Here is a 22610-nt window from a genome sequence, read left to right as displayed (position 1 = left end):
CGCAATCTCCGTCCATTTTCGCTTGTAGTCCTCCAGCGGTGCATCTGCGCTCACCGGGGGTAAGTACAACGAGCAAAAGATAATCCCGCGCATCTCTACTACGACGAAGTCCTTGCGTCGATTTTCGATGATGCGCTGGATAGGATATTCTCCAATTGATACTGCTGCGACTCGGCCCGACGGATCAGCTACCCAGTTGCCGTTGTTCTCCGGGATCCAGTATGGATCGGAGACTAACACAATGTCGCAGCCCTCCTGTCGCGCCGTCTGCAGCAGCATATCCTGTGCCAACCGGCAATGGTTAAGGTTCTGTTGGAAGACTTTAATCATGCCTTAGCTGAGAATTTACCCTTTCCTGATTGCCGACATGCTCGTTGCCCGAAGGAGTGTCCGACTGCGTCGGAACCCTTGCAGACAAGGCATTTCCGCTCTTTGGTGCATGGCCCCTGGTGTTTGTCCTCTGCGCATCGATGACACTTTGCCGATCGGTCCTTGCCCCGACACGTTATCGCGATGTGGCCGTATTCATAGCACCTGGAGCACTGACGTCTCCGCTCCACCATTCGTAACTTACAGCCTCTGTTGTAGCCGATGTTGTGCGGTTTCTTCAGCGTTTCGTCCTTTGCTGCTGCTTCTGGGCATTCGAAGTAAACCACTGCGTTTCCGTATCCGGTCGTTACCATCGACACTTGGTCCTCGTAGATGCAGCCTAGAATTTCGCTGAGTCCCTTTGCAATGACTGCCTTCGTAGTAGTTGGAACAATATTGCTGCAGGCTAGACGAACCGTTAGGGTACGAGGCCGCGCTTTGGCTTTCCCTTCCAGTGCAGCCGAGACTTTCCTCCAGATCTCGATAGTACGCGTCGACGCCCCCGGTAGTAGCTCCATCATTAGGTTGCCCTTGAAGTTACTGCAGAATTGTCCAGCGTTATCGATCTCTTCCGGTAGATCCGTGTGCAGTAGACGGAGCACCTCGTCGCTTGTCGTCCCTCCGATCGGTTCCAGTTCGATAGCGTCGTTCAGCTTTGGTTTTCGTGCTCTGGTTGGCTTCTTCTGTTGATGATCCTGTTGCTGCTGACTTTGCGTCTCCTGTTGCCTAAGCTGCTTCTGTTTCCGTTTCCGCTCTCTGCGCTTCTTAGACTTGCTGATGACCGTGACCCATTCACCCGTTGCAGCAATTTCCGAATCCGATACTATTGCGGTTGCCGGTTGATCCTTGGTGGTCACCGTTCTGTGGTTCTTGGTCGATTCGGTAGTTTCCGTCGATTGCTTCTTCATCTTTCTGCCTTCCAACGAGGCGAACCGTTTGGAGAGATCCATCAAAGCATCCGTAAGGGCGTCCACCTTGCGTTCCATTCGCTCAGCATCCATTACTCCTGGTTCAACCTGCGATGCTCCAGCTTCTAGGAGCGCCTGCGACTCAGTATCCTTGACAGATTTTGTAATCGCGGCCTTTTCCTGAACGTCAGATTCATCGATAGGTATTCCCGTTGCGATGCATGTTTCGGTCATGGTGCCTACATGGCAGATACCGACATTCTGGTCGATTCGAGTCCCGATGTCCTTCTTCTCCGTGGAGTTCACCTTGTCTAGGAGCAACTTCATTTCATACAGCTTCGTAACCCAGCATCGGACCGTTCGGCGCTTTGCACACGCTTTCTATAAACATGTACAGCTTGAAGGCGGCTAGCTCTGTCGTGATGGTGGGTTCGGGCTCGTGATTTGGGTAGCGGATACGGAAGTCGGACAAAACAGTTTCTAGAGCGAGCTGGTCCATTGTTGATAATCTCCTTTCTTTCTCCGCGACGGCTTCCATGGCCGGCGTCTTTTGGACCCGTTTAGTCACACTTCCAGCCATCGAGGCTCTCCTCATTGGTACGGTTGTTGCCGTCAAGGACGTGGACTGCAGGGTCGCAGAAGCATGTCGGGTCATGATGCGTCCGGTCATTCTGGTCCTTCTGGAACGAGTTACAGATAGAAAAGGTCCTGAAAGAGAAAGAAGAAAAGAGAAGAAAAGAAAAGGAAAAGGAAGGAAGGAAGAAGAAGAAGGACGGAATGGAAGAAGAGGAAAAGAAGGAAAGAAAGAAGACGCGAAGAAAAGGCAGATAGAAGAAGCAGGGAATGAAGAAACCGAGAAGAGGACTAGAATAAGACTGACAAAGGGAGTTTAATGGTATTTCGGCCTGTAATTTGGTGAGAAAACGTTGTGCTGGGTATTATTGTGTGTAGGATTATGAATGGGCGGTAGGTTGATTCGTTATGGAGTAGAGGTAGTGGAGGTAGTATTTCTTATGCAGTCAATGGTCTGGGTACTGTTTGTATTATGAGTTTGTGGGTTTAACTTGTTTCAGGCGGAAATGTTTTACCCTGGGATTGTCTCGGATTGGGTATATCTCTAAATGCTAGGTTGAGATGGAACAGGAGGGTACGGTTAATTTTGCACGGTGATAGGTAAACAAAACGGATATGCCGGGTTTCTGTGTTACAGGTATGAGTGTGGCGGGCGGTTTAGGAGTGAGTGAGAGGAATTGCGCTGAATATCAGAATGCGCGTTTGGGGTAACAATTGGTGGGTTTTTTTTTGTTGGGGTACGTTGTGCACGAGAAGGAAATTGTTTGCGGGGGGGAGGTATTTTATTTGCGTGTGATTGCGGCGGGTGCAATTTATGCAAGCGGGTTTGTAAATGGAAGGTTCGGAGGCGACTTAGGGGTAGTTTTTAGCAGGGTGTAAAGGTAAGGATATCACTGCTCGTGTAGGGGTGTATATGAGGAATGTTGAGGTATCGATTATGTTGGTACTTTGAAGAATTATGTTAGGGTTTAGGTGAAGGACTACTTATTTTATTCTGTTCTAACTTAATATTATCGCATAATATGAAGAGGTGCAATTACTGTATTTAATCGTACTTAAGTTACTTTTTTTTAAGAAACATCGATTGTAAGGTACAACACTTTTACCTAACAATTGGAACACTTTCTCTTAATACAATATTTTAAAAGACATATGCATTAATACCGATAGTGTCAAAACAGTATTCCCGAAGCGGCCGTTGGCGAATACGGCGGTTGCGGAACAATATGGGTGCCAGTTGTTGCGAAAAATTCCCTCAAAATAATGGCCGTATGGGAGGACGCATTATCGTGGTGCCAAAACCAGCTGTTGTTTTTCCACAAATCCGGCTGCTTTCGCCGGATGGAGCTCCACAACCGCTTCATTACGCTTAGATAGTACTCTTTGTGCACCGTTTGGCCCTTCGCCAAAACTGAAAATTCCTTGTGAACCACCCCACGGTAATCAAAGAATACCGTCAGCATCACCTTGATTTTCGACTGACTTTGGCGCGACTTCTTGGGCCTCAGCTCGTTCGGGGAACGGTACTCGCTGGACTGGTCCGTTGTTTCCGTTGTTCCGTATGCGTAAATCCACGTTTCGTCGCCAGTTATAATCGATTTCAGCTTTCCAGCGTAGTCTGCCAACATCGTTTTGCAGACTTCGACGCGATTCCGCTTTTCGAGCAGAGTCAGGCATTTCGGCATCTGGCGAGATTTCACCCGCTTCAACCCCAAAACATCTTTCAGGATGGTGTTGACCGAGGCTTTGGAAATCCCAACACTTTCCGATAGGGCTCGTATCGTCAACCGACGATTGTTGACCACCAAATCCTTGATTTGGACGACGTCGGCGTCGTCGGTCTAGGTGGATGGTCTTCCCGGACGGTCCTCGTCTTCGACCTTCTCACGGCTATTCTTGAAATCACTGTACCATTTGTAAACATTTTTCTGCGACATAGAATCTTCCCCGAAGGCTTTTTGTAACATCCGCAATGTATCCGCAGCGTTTATTACATAGCGCAAACAAATGGATGGATGGTCTGTCGATGAGCATCCCATGACGGCGGCCTGCAATTCTAGTTTAGGAACGGATAAGTATTTAAGTGGTGCTACTCTCGCCTTTGATCCAACCAGAACTACTTCAATCCGTCCTTTATACTCGAAGTGGAAATACGCGACCGCCGCATATCCGTCAGCACCCGCGTCAACGAACACATGAAGCTGTAGGGACAATTCAGGTAGCGGAACCAACCGTCGATAGCATCGAGGGATCACGATACTCTCTAGCTCCGGCAATCGTTCCATCCACAAATCCCATTTACGCCGTTTTTTCGTCGGGGACTTCATCGTCCCAGCTCAGCTGGCAACGCCATACCTCCTGCAGTAGAACTTTTAAATAGAACAGCACACCAGCAATCAAGCCCAACGGATCGTATATGGACATCAGGGTTTTAAGCATTTGCCTTTTGGATAGCGGTTTGTCTTTGCGTGCCAACTCAAGGTGGCTTACGCGGGAAAGCTTAAAGCTGAAGCTGTCCGTCGTGGTGTCCCACCACATTCCCAGCACCTTCTCGGATTTCAAGCACGATTCGAAATCCATCTCCTTTCCGGCTTCCTGGTTTCCTTTTACCGTCATCATTGATTTGCTGCTATTTAAAAACCAATTGTGGAGAGAGAATCCGGCGTTAGTATGAATTTGGCTCACCTGGTGCGCTAGCTCTGTAGCTTCCTCTTTTGTTTCCATACTCGTCAGCATATCGTCCACATAATGTTCCTCCTTAATGCATTGTACCGCTCGAGGATACTGTGAAAGATATTTTTCAGCATTCTCATTCTTCACATATTGCGCTGTACAAGGAGAACACCGAATGCTGCACCGAATGTCATTCTTAACATGACGTATTCCTGTGGTTCTACACTAGTTTTCCCCCATCGCCATAGGAAACGCTGGCTGTGTATGTCGTCGCCGTTGATTTGTACCTGGTGGTACATCTCCGTAATGTCGGACGCCACTCCGATTTTATACTCCCGAAAACGAAACAACACAGCTTGCAGCGAAGTCAGTAGATCAGGTCCGGTCAGCAGCTTCTTGTTCAGTGAGACACCCCTCACTTCAGCAGCCGCATCCCACACCAATCGGATCTTATTCGGCTTGTTCGGGTTAGTAACGGGAAACACGGGCAGATACCACTTCCTAGTATAGAACGTTTTACGTTCATCGTCCGTCACTTGTCGCACGTAACCTTTCGTTACATAATCTATCATTATCCCGTTGATTTTCTCAGTGAGATTTTCATCCGCCTTCATTTTTCTTTCGAGGCATTTTAGTCGGGACAGTGCCATGTGGCGATTTTCCGGCATGAAAACGTTATCGCTTCGCCATAGCAAGCCCGACGTATACCGCCCATCGATGTGTCGAGTGCTGCCTTTTTGTATCGCCATCGCTCGTTAATCCTCTTTCGATAACAATAGCGGTTTTGCAGGACCATAACCTTCGACCTAGAAATACACTGCCATCATACGATCTGCCCTTGAGGTCGCTCCTTGGCAATCGCAGATGTGGTAGCTTGGCTGAGGCTGCACTCAGTTTGCTCCATCGTCGCAATTTATGCACTTACCGAAGATGAGCCATCCCAGTCGCGTCTTCGTTGCGGTCGGTTGTCCTGGCTGCCCTTCTATCGTCTTCAACGGCCTCGTTAACCTGTATTGATCGATACCTATTAAAATTTGTGGTGAAACCTTTTTGTAAGACAGCGCCTGAATCGACTTAAGGTGCTCAAATTTCCGTTTGAGCTCGTTCGCGTTAACCGATTGACTAGGTAGTGATAGGTGGCTGACTGTGCGCACATCGGCCATCGGATATACGGGCGCATCTGCTTCGACACTGGACACTTTCACAGTCACTCGTTCCGAATCACGTTCATCCCGTTGCTGTCCCGCACTGTACTGAAGGCACATCGGATCAGGAGCGCTTCGAACGCCTAGTTGTCGGGCCAGCTCTTGCTCTATTAGCGTCACCGTCGACCCTTCGTCCAGCAGCGCGTATGTGTAGATAACACCACTCTCTCCGTGTAGCTTTATCGGAACGTATCGTAGCAGGGTACCATCTACACGTGCTCTCTGATGGTTCACTTCTTCCTTCCGCTCTTCACTTGTCACGCGGTATAGCTTACGGTGATGCTTAGCAACACATCCTTGCGTACCGCATTCGTCGCGTATGGAGCACGAGCCGTAGTACTTACCTAGGCATCGTTTGCATAACTTTAGGCTGCGCACCTTTTCCCACCTAGCTGGAACACTCAGTTTATTGAACGCAGTACAATCTGCTATCGAACGACATGAATCGGTGTTGCATATCGCGCACAGACGATTTTTATTGCTCTGAGCCTCGTGGCTCTCCACGTGTTGCGCGTGAACCTGCTGCGTTGGCGTCTTCTTCTTCTTCGGCTGCGGAGGAGTTACCGCCATCGCTCCATCTGTCGCCGTTTGTACCCAGTTTGTACGCTAAACTCGGTGAGCGTAACGCGTTTTAACTCCAGCCCCAAAAGGTCGCGCGACCCAAAACTTGGAACTAATCGCGACCGTTTTTAGACGTCGCGTTTCGGTCTTGATTATGTTCCAAAGGAAGCAGGTTTGACCTCAACTCGGTCGCGTTTTGAGGTGTGTGGCTTGGCTAAAGCGCTTTTTTTTAGCTTTTGCAAAATTTAACGAACGGAAATTTAGCGAAAGGCAAAAAAATAAATTAGGTGGTGGTGGTGGTACACGTGTCTATCAGTACTATTTGTCCTTTTTACTCTACTCTTCGCCCTAGCATTTATTCATTGGCTTGGAATGTGCTGTTCTGTCGTCCTGCTACTGCTACCACATATCAGCTGTGTGTGGGGAAAGTGAAGGGAAGACATTATTGTGATATTGGCCAACCTGCTCAGGTCTGTATTTCTGTAAGGAAACCATCGAAGAGAAAGCGGAATTGAACGGATTCTTACCATGAGTGTTGCGGCGCTCGTCTGAAGATGATGCTACGGCGATATCGTGTCAGAGAGTTGATAACGACTGCGTTTTATTCTACGCGCAGCGCGTGAAACTTTAATCTTAATCTGCTGCGTTGAAGTCATGGTTTTGGTTCGAGGATGCATCAAAACGTTGCCTAATGGGTGTGCGCAATAATATGTTGCGATTTTTTTAGTTAGTCAAATGATATTCTTTTGGTGTCGATATGGCAAACAAAACTGTTTTTGTCAACGGCGTTCCGTGGATTATTGTGGAAGATGGATCGTTTCTAGAAGAACCATATTAAAAGAGACGCTGCTAGGCAAAGACAGGCGATTGAGGAATTTGCAGCAGCAACCCGGCCAGATGAAGGGCTTCTTCCTCGGTCGGAGTTTGAATCCGCACCGGTTGAAACTAAGGAACAGCTAGAGGATTTAGATCAAGGCCTACAAGTAGATTCGGATTTCAAGCCACAAGTAGAGACATTTTTTGCGCTGGTAAATTAATCGCGCATACTTAATAATCCTTGGAAGGTATAATACGAAGCGCGAGGCTACATAACGACATCTATGGCACGATATTCTACCGATCTGCATCAGGTGGTCGATTTGCTGTTCAGGAAACCATTTTTCAGAAAACAACACATAACTGTACTCTGTCGTTTATTTATTATACTCCAGCTATGGGAACTTGAGCAAAAAACAATTTTGTAGTTGTTGTGGTTTAAGATAAAACAATCTTAGAAATAGTTTTATTATGTTCTACATATCACAATGTAGCGACAGATGAATGATGCGCTCAAGAAATTAGTGCTGCGCTCTGTAGGTAATGTAAATGTGTACATATTTGTGCGCAAAGTAACATGACATGTTTGGCCAGAAAATACATAAGATGTTAATGTCGTTTCCGCCACTGCAGTTGACCGCCAACTACCAGACTTAGGACGTCGCTCCAGTCATACCAAAAGGTGTGTAGCAGTGACTCAAAAATCAACTGGCCAAACACAGAAGATCAGCACCGTTCGACAGGTCACGGGTGTATCCTTTGCTCGATATACAATGATTGTGTAGTGTTAAGAGGAAATAATTTGTTCAGACATGTTCGGAAAATAATTTGTCCGCTCAGAAGGCTTCACAAAAGGAATCTTATAGTCTAATCTTAAATCTAATAACGCGTCAGAGGAGGAAACAAACATAGAGGATTATAAGGAGTCATTAATTAGTCGGGCCCGAAAAGCAGATATCGAGATGCTATAATCGAAATGATAAAAAAGCAGTTGAATGATTTCATAGCTCGCAGAAAAGGATAATTTTGGCCGTATAGGGTAAGGCCCGCCGGAATGAATATAGATAGTAAGGATGGGGCATATATTTTGTTGAGGAGAATCTTAGCGATGAAAATAACTTGCGTATGTGAGAAGAGTGATTTTAGATGTACAATTATCAGCATTCTGAAACGAATGGAGTAGGGAGTCATCGGATACGTACGGATATGTACGGGGCATATTGTTCGTGTCATATACCATCCGTGCCATCCGAGACAGACTGCAGCTAGTCGATAGTGCCGTCCGTGGTTAGAAACCATGCGTTCCCCCGTTCGTCTGCAAAGTGAACCGTAGACGGATGATCACTTTGGAAATATTTTTTTTTTTGCTGGGAGGGATAGGTTATGGTTTGCTCCGGTGACTTTGGCATGCAGAAATATTAAACGCATAAGCAGTATGAATAAGTTCAACGTGCACATGCATGAAATTGTGATGCGTTTCGTTGTTAGATAGCGCTCAGTAACGGATGCCTTCGTCGATCGACATGGACCGAAATCCATCAATCCAGGCAATTCCACAACCGCTTCGATAGGAACTGAAAAAGCGAAGCCCTTATTTTACACGACACATTACCACCCAACAGTAGAACTTGCCATTCCGGCTAGGGCTTACGGGTCAGCTTCTTCGGCCGCGTCCACCTTTATGCCACCTGTTTGTAAAAAACACCGGTACGGCGTTCGCGGTTCAAATCACTCATGTTGATAAAATAAAAACGTTTGAACACTTGTAATATGTAATCACTGGAGTTGGTTGCTTGTGTAGTGTCTTGTTTTTTCGGATGATGCAAAATACAGATCCTTCAATTTAAAGCAACCGATCCTTTTGTGATATACATGGCGGTACCGTTCGTTACCATAATGACCTCTTTGTAATAAGGGCACCGTTTAGTGTTACAAGCATAAATGTTTGGAATAGTAAAATATATATAGTAAATATATAGTAAAATATATAACCCTTCTTCTCCATATCATGCCATGCTGGATTTTCATCCGAAACATCAGTGCGCTTGCAATACCATCCAGTTCCTCATATCAAAATCCGGTGCAAAAATGTACTCCTTCACACGACAAATTTGACGAAGAAAATGCACATGTGTGTGCGCAATATGAAATAATGAGCACGAGCGAGAGCACATGACGCCGAAGAAGCGAACAGCATGAGAATATCGTTCAGTCATCGAGCGAGCTTTCGATTCGGCGAGAGAGCAAGCAGGAGAGCAACAGCGGTTAGAAAGAGCACTCTTTAATTTTGGCCGTTGAAAGTCTAATTGTTCTCTTTGGGAGCGTACGCATGCCCCAGCTCCATCGAAGAAAGGCCGGCATTCGGTCCACCAACTCTTGTAACAGCGCTGCGTCGTAAAGCCGCTCAGCATTCCCGCTCGATTTTACCGTCGCGCAGATTACTGCCACGAGATCACCGTATTCGATGAAACTTTCTAGTCTCTCGGGCTTTATCGGTGGCGCTTCGCGAATCTGATCAAGTAACGTATTAACGAGCACGTCCGCTCTCCCGTACGCCTTTTCTAGCGCGTCGATTATTTCGTCCAGGCGTTCAGCGTGGCGGAGGCGGCTTTGCACCATGCGTAACGCCTTGCCTCGCAATGCCGATTGCAACCGAAGAATATTTTCGTCGTCGCTGAAGCCAAACGTACGGGTTGACCTTCTGAAGGTAGACAAAAATAACGGCCATCCTTCGGGATCCCCATTAAACGTAGGGACTTCGGATTTAACAGCTTGGCGGGCAGCTATTTGGCTCTGGCTCAGTTCACAGTCATCGGTAACCGAAATTCGTTTCGCCGTCGAGCTTGGAAGCGGTTCTCTTAACGAACACGAGGTTTGCTCGTGGCTCATACGAAGCCGAGCTAATTCCGCATCCTTTTCCCGCACCATTCTAACCGCGTTTTCCGTGGTGGCTTTGAGAGCCTCCATGTCCCTCTTTAGACGCGTCAGTTCATCTTCCGTCGACACGCTAGCTACTTTGCACTTCGCGTCGCAGCCCGCGCACCACCATGCCCTCGTTTCCGCTATATTGTCCACATTCGCGCACTTGTGGTGATACCACTTGTCACAGAAGTCACATTGTATCGACGGTTACGCGTCGGACTTTTCGCATACCGCGCACGTAACGTACGGAACTGTTGCACTGTCCTTCTCCATTTCGCACTACACGTTTCGGATACTTTATGTGTCTGTGTTTACTTGTGTGTGTATCTCTTACCAAGTCCAAGTCCTTTGCGTGTTACCACGTGGTTACACAAAGCGGTGAAAAACGAGTAAATTTACGATAAAAAGTTAACTTTTAACAGTGGAGAAAAAACATAGACATCCATGGCACAGTTAGCTGCTTTCACTGTAACACACTTATCGCCAATAGTTTTGGCTTTAAAGGCCTCACACTGTAACACTGAATGGTTGTCTTCGCAATCCGGATAGTTAAACCCTTTCTTTTCGTTTGTCGGTTGTGTAGGTCGATGATTCGTTTCTGAACGTCACTGTTTTAAATCATCTTCGTGTAACAGAAGATGATCTTGTCCAGTGGTTTTCACTACTCGTCGAATCTTACGAGCTAGCAACTTCAACCAATCGTTTAACTCGTTCAGTGTATGTTCTCCGGCTCACAGCCCGGATGTATAATCGATCCATTCCAACTGGTAGGACAATGGCAGCCTTGCCATGACGTCATCGATCAACCTCGGATCGTTAAGTAGTTCGTACAGTTCAATGCCGTGACGTTCATGACTAAATTATCCATTGCATCAGCCAGCTCAGGAATCTTATAGGGAATGTCTATTCGTACCTTGAGAACGTCTTTCACCATTTCCCGGTACACTACTTCGGGTCTTCCGAGGGATTTTTCAAGCCTGTCAATAATGGCCGGTACGTTGAGCGGATCGAGCATTAAGGGTCTTACGCTCTTCTCTGCTTTGCCTCGTAGGGCACGTTGTATTCGGTGCAGATTTTCGAGTTGGGTAAACTTCCCTTCTCTCGTTATTTCCAACAAGTCTTCTTGAGCCTTGGCCAGTCCTTTGGCTTACCGTCGAAAGTCGGCAAAATAATAAGGCTCTCTCGTCTGAGCATCGTTTCAACGTTCTTCTCGTTAGGTCTTGGGCCACCGAAGTTTTTCAAGACTTTAGTAAGCTCCTTAATCAGCAGTGTTTCATCGCCGTTGAACATCCCTTGTTCTTTCTCTTTTGACGTAGAAGGCGACTGGGAACTAACACTGGGACGTAAGGAACATTTCACACATAGAAACACCTGACTAGCCGTAGGGAGTTCAGTAAGTTTCACACACTTCAGGTGAAACCATCGGTCACAGTCATCGCACTGCACCATATGGTCATCGGATTCATCAGGCTCAGTACACAGCCTACATGTTCCGTTCTTATTATCCACGAAGAACTTTTCTTTGGTCGCCATCTTCTCTCGATCTCGACCAATTGGAAGTCAACCTTCTTGCTCTGGCTTTCGAGCTTGTACGCTAGGTGGTAAGTTGTAACCGAGCCGACGAAACACAACACGATTAGACGATTAGACCAGATTGCAAAACAAAGAGCTGTCAGGGATCATGTTTTCATTGTAAGGGATCATGTGATTCATTGTATTTTTAAATACCTATTTGACGTTTCGCGTTACGGTATCCGTGCACGGTTGTTTTTGTTTTGATTTTGTTGCCTGAAGCTCTTCCTGCAAATTTGAATCGATAATTTCTGTTTCCCAAAAAGTTGAGAGATTTAAAATCAACAGTATTCTGCTCCTTCCCTACTCTTTGCGAGTTTATTTTTCAGTTCAATAAAGGTGTCCAGCTTCCTGAGCCGTGTGTGATCAACGGGCAGCCAACTTCGAAGTAATTTAAGACCGACAACTGATTGGCATAGGTCCTAATCAGCCGTATTGAGAGCAGCTCGTAAAAGTGGGACGGTTTTTTCCGGTATAAACGAAATAGATCCCACAATCACGTAATGTCCGTCGTTACCAAACAGGTTGCCAACATGGTTCATATGCGTTTCGTGGTTCTCCAGGATCGTAAAACTTTTTACGTATGACGCCGCGATGTGCGGGCTCGTTATCTAATACCAGCTGGAAGTCAAGTTGTTGAACAGCTCGCTGGCCTTCGCACAGCCTTGATACTCGTAGATATCCAGTGCCGATTGGTCTGCGGAAAATTCGATGAGGTATTTGCTATTGTGGTTAAACTTTCACAAATAGCTCGGTGACCGTTCTAAATTGACGACGGAAAGGTACGGGCACACGATTTGGTACAATTCTTGAATTGCGTGACTGGGACTACGATACCGGTGTTCCGATTCTCTACTCTTTATGCAAATCTTATTGACTATTACAATTATATTCATCTGCTCCGTTTACTCCAGTTGTTTCTTTCCTTCCAAGCTTACAAGCTAAACTGCGAGGCCATACACTGATAAACAAATACTTGTTGTAGTACAAATACTACAAATACTGGTTGTTGCGTCCAGCAACAAAGGTCGCGTCCAGCAACCGCTTTTCTACCGCAAAGGCGACATTAATAGCTTTTTTTAACACTTTTATTCTTAAAGGAGATTGTATTTCTCGTGTTAGGTTAAGAGAGGGAAGAGGGGTTTAAAAAACGTCTATCCTTTGCCTAAGCTGGTATCGAAAAAGACCCTAGCTGTCCCTGCGCGCTGCTTTTATCGGCATTCTCTCCCGTTTTCCCAGAACGGGAATACGTGAGAAGAGCACACGATCCTGCTACGCAAGCGCCACCTAGTGTAAACCTACTGAACGGGCTGCTGTTGGTTCAAATGAACCGTTGCTCGCAACACTGGACCCCGGTGTTTTGAACTGTCAAAACACCATCTCGTGGTTCGATGTCAACAACAGCTATTTTCACTGCCGGGCACTCTAAAACCTTTCCGTTTGCCAATTTTACGTGTACCTGCCGTATTTCTCCGTCTTTTGAAGGTACCGTCCGTACCACGCGTCCCTTGGGCCAGCATCCGCGCGGGAGGTTGTCGTCCACAATCAATACTAGATCGTCTTCCTTCAAGGTTCGCTGCGTCTCGAACCACTTACTTCGCCTGGTCAGAGTCGGTAGATATGAGGCGACCCATTTGCGCCAGAAAACGTTCGCGTAAGCCTGTGATGTTTTCCAGTTGTTTCGTAGGCAAGCTGCTGAATCGTCTAGGATGCTTAGAGGTTTGGTTCCAGCCGACGATCCTAAAGTAAAGTGGTTTGGAGTCAATGGTGCTTCTTCTTCATTTTCTACCGGAACCTGTGTAAGCGGTCTCGAGTTTACAATCATTTCGACCTCTATCAACCAGTTTGTAAACACCGCATCAGATGGAGTTCGTGTAAAACGCATGTTGTTCAGCGTGCGCTTCACGGTTTGCACTAATCTCTCCCATGCCCCGCCAAAACGTGGGGCAGCCGGCGGGTTGAAGTTCCATTTCGTGTCCGGAAGGTGCATTACTTCAATCAGCTCGTTGGTGTTTATATTGGCTATGGCTTCCTTCAGTTCTCAATTTGCACCTATAAAGTTGGTGCCCTGATCCGAGTAGATCTCCAATTGGGTACCGCGCCGGGCGATGAAGTTTCTTAACGCAATTATGCAGGAGCTGGTTGACAGGCTGGATGCCACTTCGATGTGTATCGCTCGGATGGTTAAGCAGGTGAACAATACACCCCAGCGCTTTTCCTGTCTCCGTCCAACAGCGACGAGGAATGGTCCGAAGTAGTCGATTCCCGTAAATGAGAATGGTTTACAGAATGGAGAAAGACGGGCGGCGGGAAGCCCACTCATCGTCGGCACCGTAGGTGTAGCGTTACGGATCTTGCACGTTGCGCAGTTGTTCCGTATCCTATGGCAAGCGCTTCTCAAAGCCGGAACGTCGAATTTTTGTCGTACTTCGTTCATCACGGTTTGATGATTTGCATGTTGGTACCGTCGATGATAATCATCGATAATCAGGTCCGTGAGGTGAACGGTTTTCGGCAGGATGATGGGCCGTTTCATTTCGTCACTGATGTGCTGGCAAACCAACCATGTGATGGAGCTGTATGACTCCATCTTCATCCAGGTAAGGGCTTCGCCTGAAAAGAGGACTACTTTTCTTAAGATTAATTCTTTTCGTTTTAGTGTCCGCCAGCCCCTCTTGCAGGATCCTATACTCATCTGGGTATTCCTGATACTGGGCTTGTATTAGAACTGTGCGTTCTGCTTGTTGCAACTCCAAGTGCGTTAGAGGTCCCTTGATACGCGACGCTTTTGGTTGGCGTGCGTTATTTATGAAACGCCAAACGTACGCAACTGCCCGTTGCAATCTTCTCCAGCGGGAAAATCGTTCGATGCTGATTACAGGATGCACAACCTGGTGAACTGTGATGGTTTGACGCATTTCTTCATCAGTCGATTGAACATTCAGTGTCGGCATGTTCCACTCATCCTCGGGTTTCAGTAAGAAACTAGGACCGTTAAACCAGTGGGTGAAAGTAGTGTGTGGGTCAAGGTTTGACCATTTGGTGCCCTCATCGGCGACGTTTAAAGTTGTAGGTGCCCAATGCCACTCATTTAACGTAGAATTTTCCAAAATCTCTCCTACTCTGTGAGCTACATATATACTGTAGCGTCTGTGGTCTGAATTGAGCCAACATAGCACATCTTTTGAATCCGTCCATAGGAATCGGCGATGAATTGGGATTCTATGTGACTTCTCAATGAACTTAGCCAGACGTATGCCTAAAACGGCTGCTTGAAATTCTAAACGAGGGATGGATATATACTTCAGAGGAGCTACCCTCGTTTTTCCACCGATTAAGGCTACTTCGCGATGACCATTTGACTCGATTCTGAAATATGCAACTGCAGCATACCCGTCTTTACCAGCATCGACGAATACATGTAATTGAGTGGTACAACTACTAAGGTCGGTGGTGATACGGTAACATCTTGGCACTGAAAGCTTTTGCAGCTCAGGTAGGCATGCGAGCCATTTCTTCCATTTGCTTTCCAAGTTAGTAGGAATTTTCTCATCCCATCCTGTACCGGCGCGCCACACTTCCTGAAGCAACACTTTTAGAAACAGCATGAAGGCTCCGATCAAGCCAAGTGGATCGAAAATAGTCATTAGCACGCTTAAGAGTTGTCGCTTGGTTGGTATTATTTCTCCCTGTAAGATCTCTTGTCCTTTATTCGGCAATTTAAACTGGAAGGTGTCACTATGAGCATCCCACCACATGCCAAGTACTTTTTGCGTTGCAATTGATTGGTCTAGCGTCATATCTTTCATACGGTTTCCTTTACCTCCAACGGCTTGTAAAATTTCATTTTTGTTAGCCATCCAATTGTGTAGTTTAAAAACCGTCTTGCAACTGGATGTAAGTTACTTCTTTCGCTAGCTTTATAGCTTCATCTAGTGTTTTACACTTGTTAACATATCGTCGACGTAATGATCTGCCTTAATGCATTCGACGGCTAGGGGGAATTGTTCTGCATATCTATCAGCGTTTGCATTTTTTACGAATTGCGCGTTGCTGGGCGAACACGCTACCCCGAAAGTCATTCTCATCATGACATATTCATCGGGTTCCTCTTGCGATGCATCGCTTTTCCACAAAAACCTTTGGCTGTTTTGATCTTCTTCGTTGATCAAGACCTGGTGGTACATTTCTTGTATGTCTGCTGCCATAGCGATTCTAAATTCTCTAAAGCGGCATAATACGGACGTTAGTGGTGCTAGAAGATCGGGTCCGGTAAGGAGCATAGAGTTTAGAGATACTCCATTTACTGATGCTGCTGCGTCCCATACAATACGCACTTTGCCTGGTTTGTTTGGATTTACTACCGGGAAAATAGGTAGATACCACTTTCGAGGATGTGCTGTCTTTTTCTCTTGATCTGTGAGTTTTCTGATATAACCTTTCTTCACATGATCGGCTAATATCTGATCCATCTTTATTTTAATGTAAGTCTCCTTTGCCATTCGGCGTTCTAAACAGGTAAGTCGTTTCAAAGCCATCGAGCGATTATTGGGTAATTTGACATCATCGTAACGCCATAACAACGCGGTAACGTATCTTTCATTTAAAAGTTTAGTGTTGTTTGTAAGTATTGCTATTGCTCTTTCTTGCGCACCTCCTTTAAGTGCGGCGTCGATCTTCGTATCGATATTTTGGCATTCGCATATTTCAATCAAGTGGGCGTTATCTGAAACTACCTGTGGAGAAATACTTCCGGAAATTGTCCATCCCAATCGAGTTTTTGTGGCGATGGGTTCATTTGCGGATCCTTCGACAGTCTTTAGTGGTACGGTAATGTGGTAATTATTCATACCTATCAGGAGCTTCGGTGGTGTATCTCGGTACGATGACAACGGGAGTGATGACAGGTGTTTGTAGGCTGCTCGTAGTTCATTCGGTTTAATCCGCTGTGCCGGCAAACCCAGTCGATGTACTGTCCGTACGGGTATCTCGTACACGTGATCGTTGCCCCTGATGCCTGACGTTCCAATACTCACATCCATTGACTTATTTTCATACCGATGCTGTCCTCCGGTCCACTTCAGGCAGAGCGGCCGCAAGGTTCCCGACACACCAAGCTCTTCCATCAGCGAATGCTCCATTAACGAAACTGAGGCGCCTTCGTCCAGCAAGGCTACCGTGTGTATCGTTTTATCTCCTGCGTGTAGCACGACTGGTACGTGTCTGAGCAGGACATCACTCTCCGCTGTGGTAGAGTGAGAGAAATTAGTGATTGCTTTACCTGAGACCGAATTAGAATTATGCAGCGTTGGATGGTGTTGCGCTGTACAATTGTCCTTTGCACAGACTCGGGATTCACGACACGGGTTCCGATGCCTTTTAAGACAATGTTTGCACCACGAGTTTTGTCTTATCAGGTTCTAGCGTTCCGTCACACTCATTTTGTTGTATGCATCACAATCAGCTGGGTTTCTGCATCCTTTGTCACAGGCACATCGTTGGTCTGGTTTCGGTTGTACCACGTGCGTGTTAACGCGCTTACGGCTTTCGGTGCTGGGGGAGGGAGGTGTTACATGAAGCGCTCCTTTTTTTATTATTTTAATCCACTTTCCGAACTCCTGTAACGTGGTCTGCGAAGTAGTTGCGCAGTGTATGCCCCATTGCAATCGAACGAACGGTGGAAGCCGATCGACTAACTCCTGCAGCAAAGGTCCATCGAAACGATTTTCAACATCACTAGACCTTAGCGTTGCGCATATTTCTTCTACCGAAATAGCAAAGTCGATTAACGTGTCCAGTTTATCGCCCTTTGGAGGCGTTTGACGTCTTACCTGGTCCAACAGGGTACTCACCACGATCTCTGGCCGACCGTACATCGATTTTAAAGTTTCGAGAACTTCTTTGAGGTTATCCTTTTCCCGAAGGCGGCACTGCACTGCTTTTAGCGCCTTGCCTTTTAACGCTTGTTGAAGGCGTATCGTGTTTTCTCCATCGGTGAACCCGCAAAGCCGTGTAGTTTCGTTGTAACACGATTCAAACATAAGCCACTCGTCCGGATTGCCTGAAAAATAAGGCAATTTTCCTTTCACTGCCTGTCGGGTGGCAATTTGGCTCCTGCTAAGACCCTCATCGTCGAACACAGAAAAAGGTTGTCGACCACTGGAACCACGTGCTTCGGCGCCATTGCTTTTCTCCATTCGCTGCACGAAGCTCCCTAACACCGATTCTAGCCGTTCTACGATACTAGGCTCCTCTCTCCGTTGCTCATGGCTCGACTCAAGCTCTTCCATCAGCCTATGGAAGCAGCGGCTGATTTCCTCGAGCTTAGCATTAGGTGTTTGTGCATCCGAATGCGCCACATGGTTTGGTGATGACGTAGCGGTTATCGGCATCGCACTTGCGGCAGGCTCCTCACTTCCTCTGGACACTTCTTCGTCGTGCGTTATTGCCGCGGGTTGGGCAAAATACACTGTCGGTGTGGCGATCGTAGACTCGTTGAATCCCTTTCTACCGACCATTGGTGTGCTAGGAGTGCACAAATTGCATATCCATTCACGGATGTGAACGGATTCGTCCTCGTTCACGCATTCGAGGTGATAATATCGGCAGCATTTATCACATGCGACGGCGTCATCCAAGTTCGCGCCATTGCAAATGCTGCAAACTTGATCCATGTTCTCTCACTCGCTTAACACTGCACTTCACTAACACTGTCTTTCTCTTGGAGTCCTTCCAACGAAGCCACGTGAAGATTCGATGTTCTACCGAAGACGTCACGCGTGGTTAGGAAATAGCGTAATTAATTCGCGAAGTGATTTAGCACGTTCGATAGAAGTTTTTTTAAATTGTTGCGTCCAGCAACAAAGGTCGCGTCCAGCGACCGCTTTTCTACCGCAAAGGCGACACTAATAGCTTTTTTTAACACTTTTATTCTTAAAGAAGAGTGTATCTCTCGTGTTAGGTTAAGAGAGGGAAGAGGGGTTAAAAAAACGTCTATCCTTTGCCTAAGCTGGTATCGAAAAAGACCCTAGCTGTCCCTGCGCGCTGCTTTTATCGGCATTCTCTCCCGTTTTCCCAGAACGGGAATACGTGAGAAGAGCGCACGATCCAAACGCAAGCGCCATCTAGCGTAAACCTACTGAACGGGCTGCTGTTGGTTCAAATGAACCGTTGCTCGCAACACTGGTTATTCAGTGTAACAAGCAATGTGAGTTATTTTAAAGCTATAGAAGTTCTTTCAAAATAAAACAAACCCTGAAGTATAAACATGTACCATCATTCTGCAATAAAAATTCATTTTATTGAAAAAGCATAAAGATCGCATAACAGAAATAAGATGAAAACTAAATTTTTCTTCATTACATAACTACTGCTGTTCTACAGCATAATATATAACAAAGCATATAACAAATAATACGTAACAGTATTTGTGAAAATATAATTTTTTATTTAACTTTTGCTGCTTAACAAATAATAACAAAGAATACTTAAATATAGTACGGAAAGTTAACTACAGTAAAGATGTTTTCTTAAGGCAACTATCAAATTAAATACTTTTATCTATAAGATTCAGATACTTAAAGCATCATTTTCATAATGAAATTGTAAGAAAAACAAGTTATATAACAATGCTACAGAACAGAATCACCTATTGTAAGTAAGATTTTCGTAAAACGAAAGGCTTAAACTATTTTTTGAATAATCTCGTACCAAATACCTCAAAGAGCTGTTTCTATTAATTTTAAGTTTCATTTCATTGCAATTTTCATAGACCAACCAATACTAACAACATAAAAGCAAACTCTGGATTAAATACTAGAGAAATGAACTAGCTCTTGCACTTCTTAAAGCTATGATATAGCTTTATATTTGAGATAAAATAGTGCATTTTTGCCAAATGCAACGAATTATGTGGACAAAATAAAAATTAAATGTTTGAGTAAATAAAAAGAGGAAAAGGGAGGAATGGGATTAAATTAGGGAGACAATATAGGCGGTAAAATATGAATGACAAACCATTCTATGCATCCATTCATACATTTCTAGCAATATCGAAATGGCAACCATCCAAAATTACTCTATAATATGTATCATTAAGCATAAAACACGTGTATTGTGCGAATTTACGAATAATGAGTTCAAACTGTGAATTCGGTGGAATATAATGTACACAAAAAATTTATCCAAGTTGTAAGTTGTAATCAGAAACCTACAAACAAAGAACGCGAATGTGTGTTAAGTTTTGATGAAATGAAAATCAACAAAATTGAAGAGTACGATCAGGCTTCAGATGAAGTAGTTGGACCACATAACTATTTGCAAGTAGTTATGGCTCGTGGTATATTTAGAAGTGGAAACAACCGGTATTCATAGGGTTTGATCAAAAAATGACAAAGGAAATTCTTCTATCTATTATAAAGAAATTGTAAGCAATACGGCCTGGCCGTCTCTGAATAAATAAATAAATAAATATAAAGAAATTGTCAAAAATAAGTATCAATGTAGTAGCTGTCGTGAACGATAACTGCCAATCCAACATTGGATGTTGGAAAGAGCTTGGAGCACACGATTTTTAAAATCCATATTTTTTGCATCCAATAACGAAGCATAAGATATTTGTATTTTCTGATGCCCCACATTTACTTAAATTGATAAGAAATTGGCTGATTGACCATGGATTTGACTACAAAGGTAAAAAGATCACACCAGATTTGCTGTTCGATATGGTAGCTAAAAGAACCCAGGCTGAAATGACTCCTTTGTTCAAATTAAGTCAGAATCATTTCAGAATCAGCAGTTGCGCTAAAACATTACCACCCTAACAATGAAAACGCAAGTATTTCAGCTGATTTTATCGGGAAAGTCGATCTTTGGTTTAGCGTGTCTAACACATATACTCCTTATGCAAAGCTTGATTACAAAAAATCTTATGTAGGAAGTGATGATCAATAACAGACGTTAGTGGATATGTTCGAGCTCATACAAAACATTGTTCCTATAGGAAAATCAAGTAAGCAGATATTCCAACAATCTCTCTTGATGCAAATCAATTCACTGCAGATGCTGTTCGATGAAATGAAAACCAAACAATTGAAGTAAGTTACAACTGACAGTAACATTTGTCAGATGACAACCCCGTCATGGTTTAATCGGATCAGGATGTTAATATTAGGTAAAGAGCCAAATACTATACCAAAACCAAACAGCATCTACTATCTCTAAACCACAAAATGAATTAATTTCACTTAAAAATGGATTCTACATGAGGTACATGAGGATTCTCATTTGAGGTTGGTTTGTGCCAATGAAGAAAATATTCATAGTTTACTATTGAAATGCCTATAGAAAATATCAGAAATGTACTACTGTGTCCGAAAAATAAGGTGACTTTGCGTTTTTTTCCTAAATGGTTGTTTTATTAGGCCAAATTAGGGTCATCACCTTCGAAGTAATCCCCTTCCGATGCAATGCACCTCTTCCACCTCTTCTGCCACTCCTCGAAGCAGGTGGAAAATGCGGATGCAGGGATGGCCTATAGTTCCACCGTCGCTGCGGCTTCTATGTCCTCGATTGTGTCAAAACGGTGTCCCCGAAGCGGCAGTTTTAGCTTGTTGAACAGCCAGAAGTCGGCTGGTGCCAAATCTGGCGAATAAGGCGGTTGCGGAACAATATGAGTGTCAGTTCTTGTGAAAAACTCCCTGAAAATGATGGCCGTATGGGAGGGCGCATTATCGTGGTGCAAGAACCAGCTGTTGTTTTTCCACAAATCCGGCCGCTTTCGCCGGATGGAGGTCCGCAATCGCCGCATTACGCTTAGATAGTATTCTTTGTTCACCGTTTGGCCCTTCGGAAGAAATTCCTTGTGAACCACCCCACGGTAATCAAAGAATACCGTCATCATCACCTTGATTTTCGACCTGCTTTGGCGCGACTTCTTGGGCCTCGGCTCGTTCGGAGAACGGTACTCGCTGGACTGGTCTGTTGTTTCCGGGTCGTATGCGTAAATCCACGTTTCGTCGCCAGTTATAATCGTTTTCAGCTTTCCAGCGTAGTCTTCCAGCATCGTTTTGCAGACTTCGACGCGATTCCGCTTTTCGAGCAGATTCAGGCATTTCGGCACCAGGCGAGACTTCACCCGCTTCAACCCCAAAACATCTTTCAGGATGGTGTTGACCGAGGCTTTGGAAATCCCAACACTTTCCGAAAGGTCTCGTATCGTCAACCGACGATTGTTGACCACCAAATCCTTGATTTGGACGACGTGGGCGTCGTCGGTCGAGGTGGATGGTCTCCCCGGACGATCCTCGTCTTCGACCTTCTCACGGCCATTTTTGAAATCGCTGTACCATTTGTATACATTTTTCTTTGACATAGTATCTTCCCCAAAGGCTTTCTGTAGCATCCGCAATGTTTCCGCAGCGTGTATTTCATTGCGCAAACAAAATTTGATGCAAGCGCGCTGTTCCACTAACTTAGACATGGTCAATATGGCCAAAAACACATGGAGCAGCTCAGAAAAAAAATTGTCACTACTAGCCGGGTTGATGTTGTGACTTGAAACTTGGCAGAATTGTCAAAAACATTCATATTGACAAAAAAAAATAAAAACAAGGGGCTTCTTTTGGCGCGCGAAATTTGACATCTAGTGTCACCTTACTTTTCGGACACAGTAGTAATTTTGTTTACTCGGTATGTAATATGTGTTTATGTAATCTTGAAAAAAATAATAACGTTGTGGTCCGGAAATGTTTTTGAATCAATTAACGATTTTTTTTAGTTTTTTTAATGCTTTTAGGTGATCTGTTGATTTTCTTTTCCTGTTTTTCCACTCATATTTTTATATCGAATTCGCACAATAACACGTTGTTTCACAAACGTTTTTATGATATCAGCAGGCAAATCAGGTATACGACGTTTTATAAATGCATTCAACTTATTAACTATACCTAGTTTTGTACTAAATACACCTGTTTAAGAAAAAAAATCTGAAGGGGCAATTAAACCTCCAAGT

The 22610-nt window shown here is 45.0% G+C and overlaps 1 protein-coding gene and 1 pseudogene across 1 annotated transcript; one reads left to right on the top strand and one right to left on the bottom strand.

Annotated features, from left to right (window-relative positions):
- Positions 1 to 13308: 13308 nt before the first annotated feature.
- LOC128297487 (uncharacterized) lies at positions 13309 to 13857 on the top strand. Its single transcript, XM_053033140.1, is given in 1 exon segment — positions 13309 to 13857. A coding segment is annotated over 1 exon segment (549 nt).
- A 7274-nt stretch (positions 13858 to 21131) lies between these two features.
- LOC128297480 (protein GVQW3-like) lies at positions 21132 to 22079 on the bottom strand (annotated as a pseudogene).
- Positions 22080 to 22610: the final 531 nt, after the last annotated feature.

This window comes from Anopheles moucheti, chromosome 2 (assembly GCF_943734755.1).
Source record: "Anopheles moucheti chromosome 2, idAnoMoucSN_F20_07, whole genome shotgun sequence".
NCBI lineage: Eukaryota > Metazoa > Arthropoda > Insecta > Diptera > Culicidae > Anopheles > Anopheles moucheti.
Note: the sequence above shows the minus strand (reverse complement) of the source record. Positions and strands in the feature narration are given on the sequence as shown.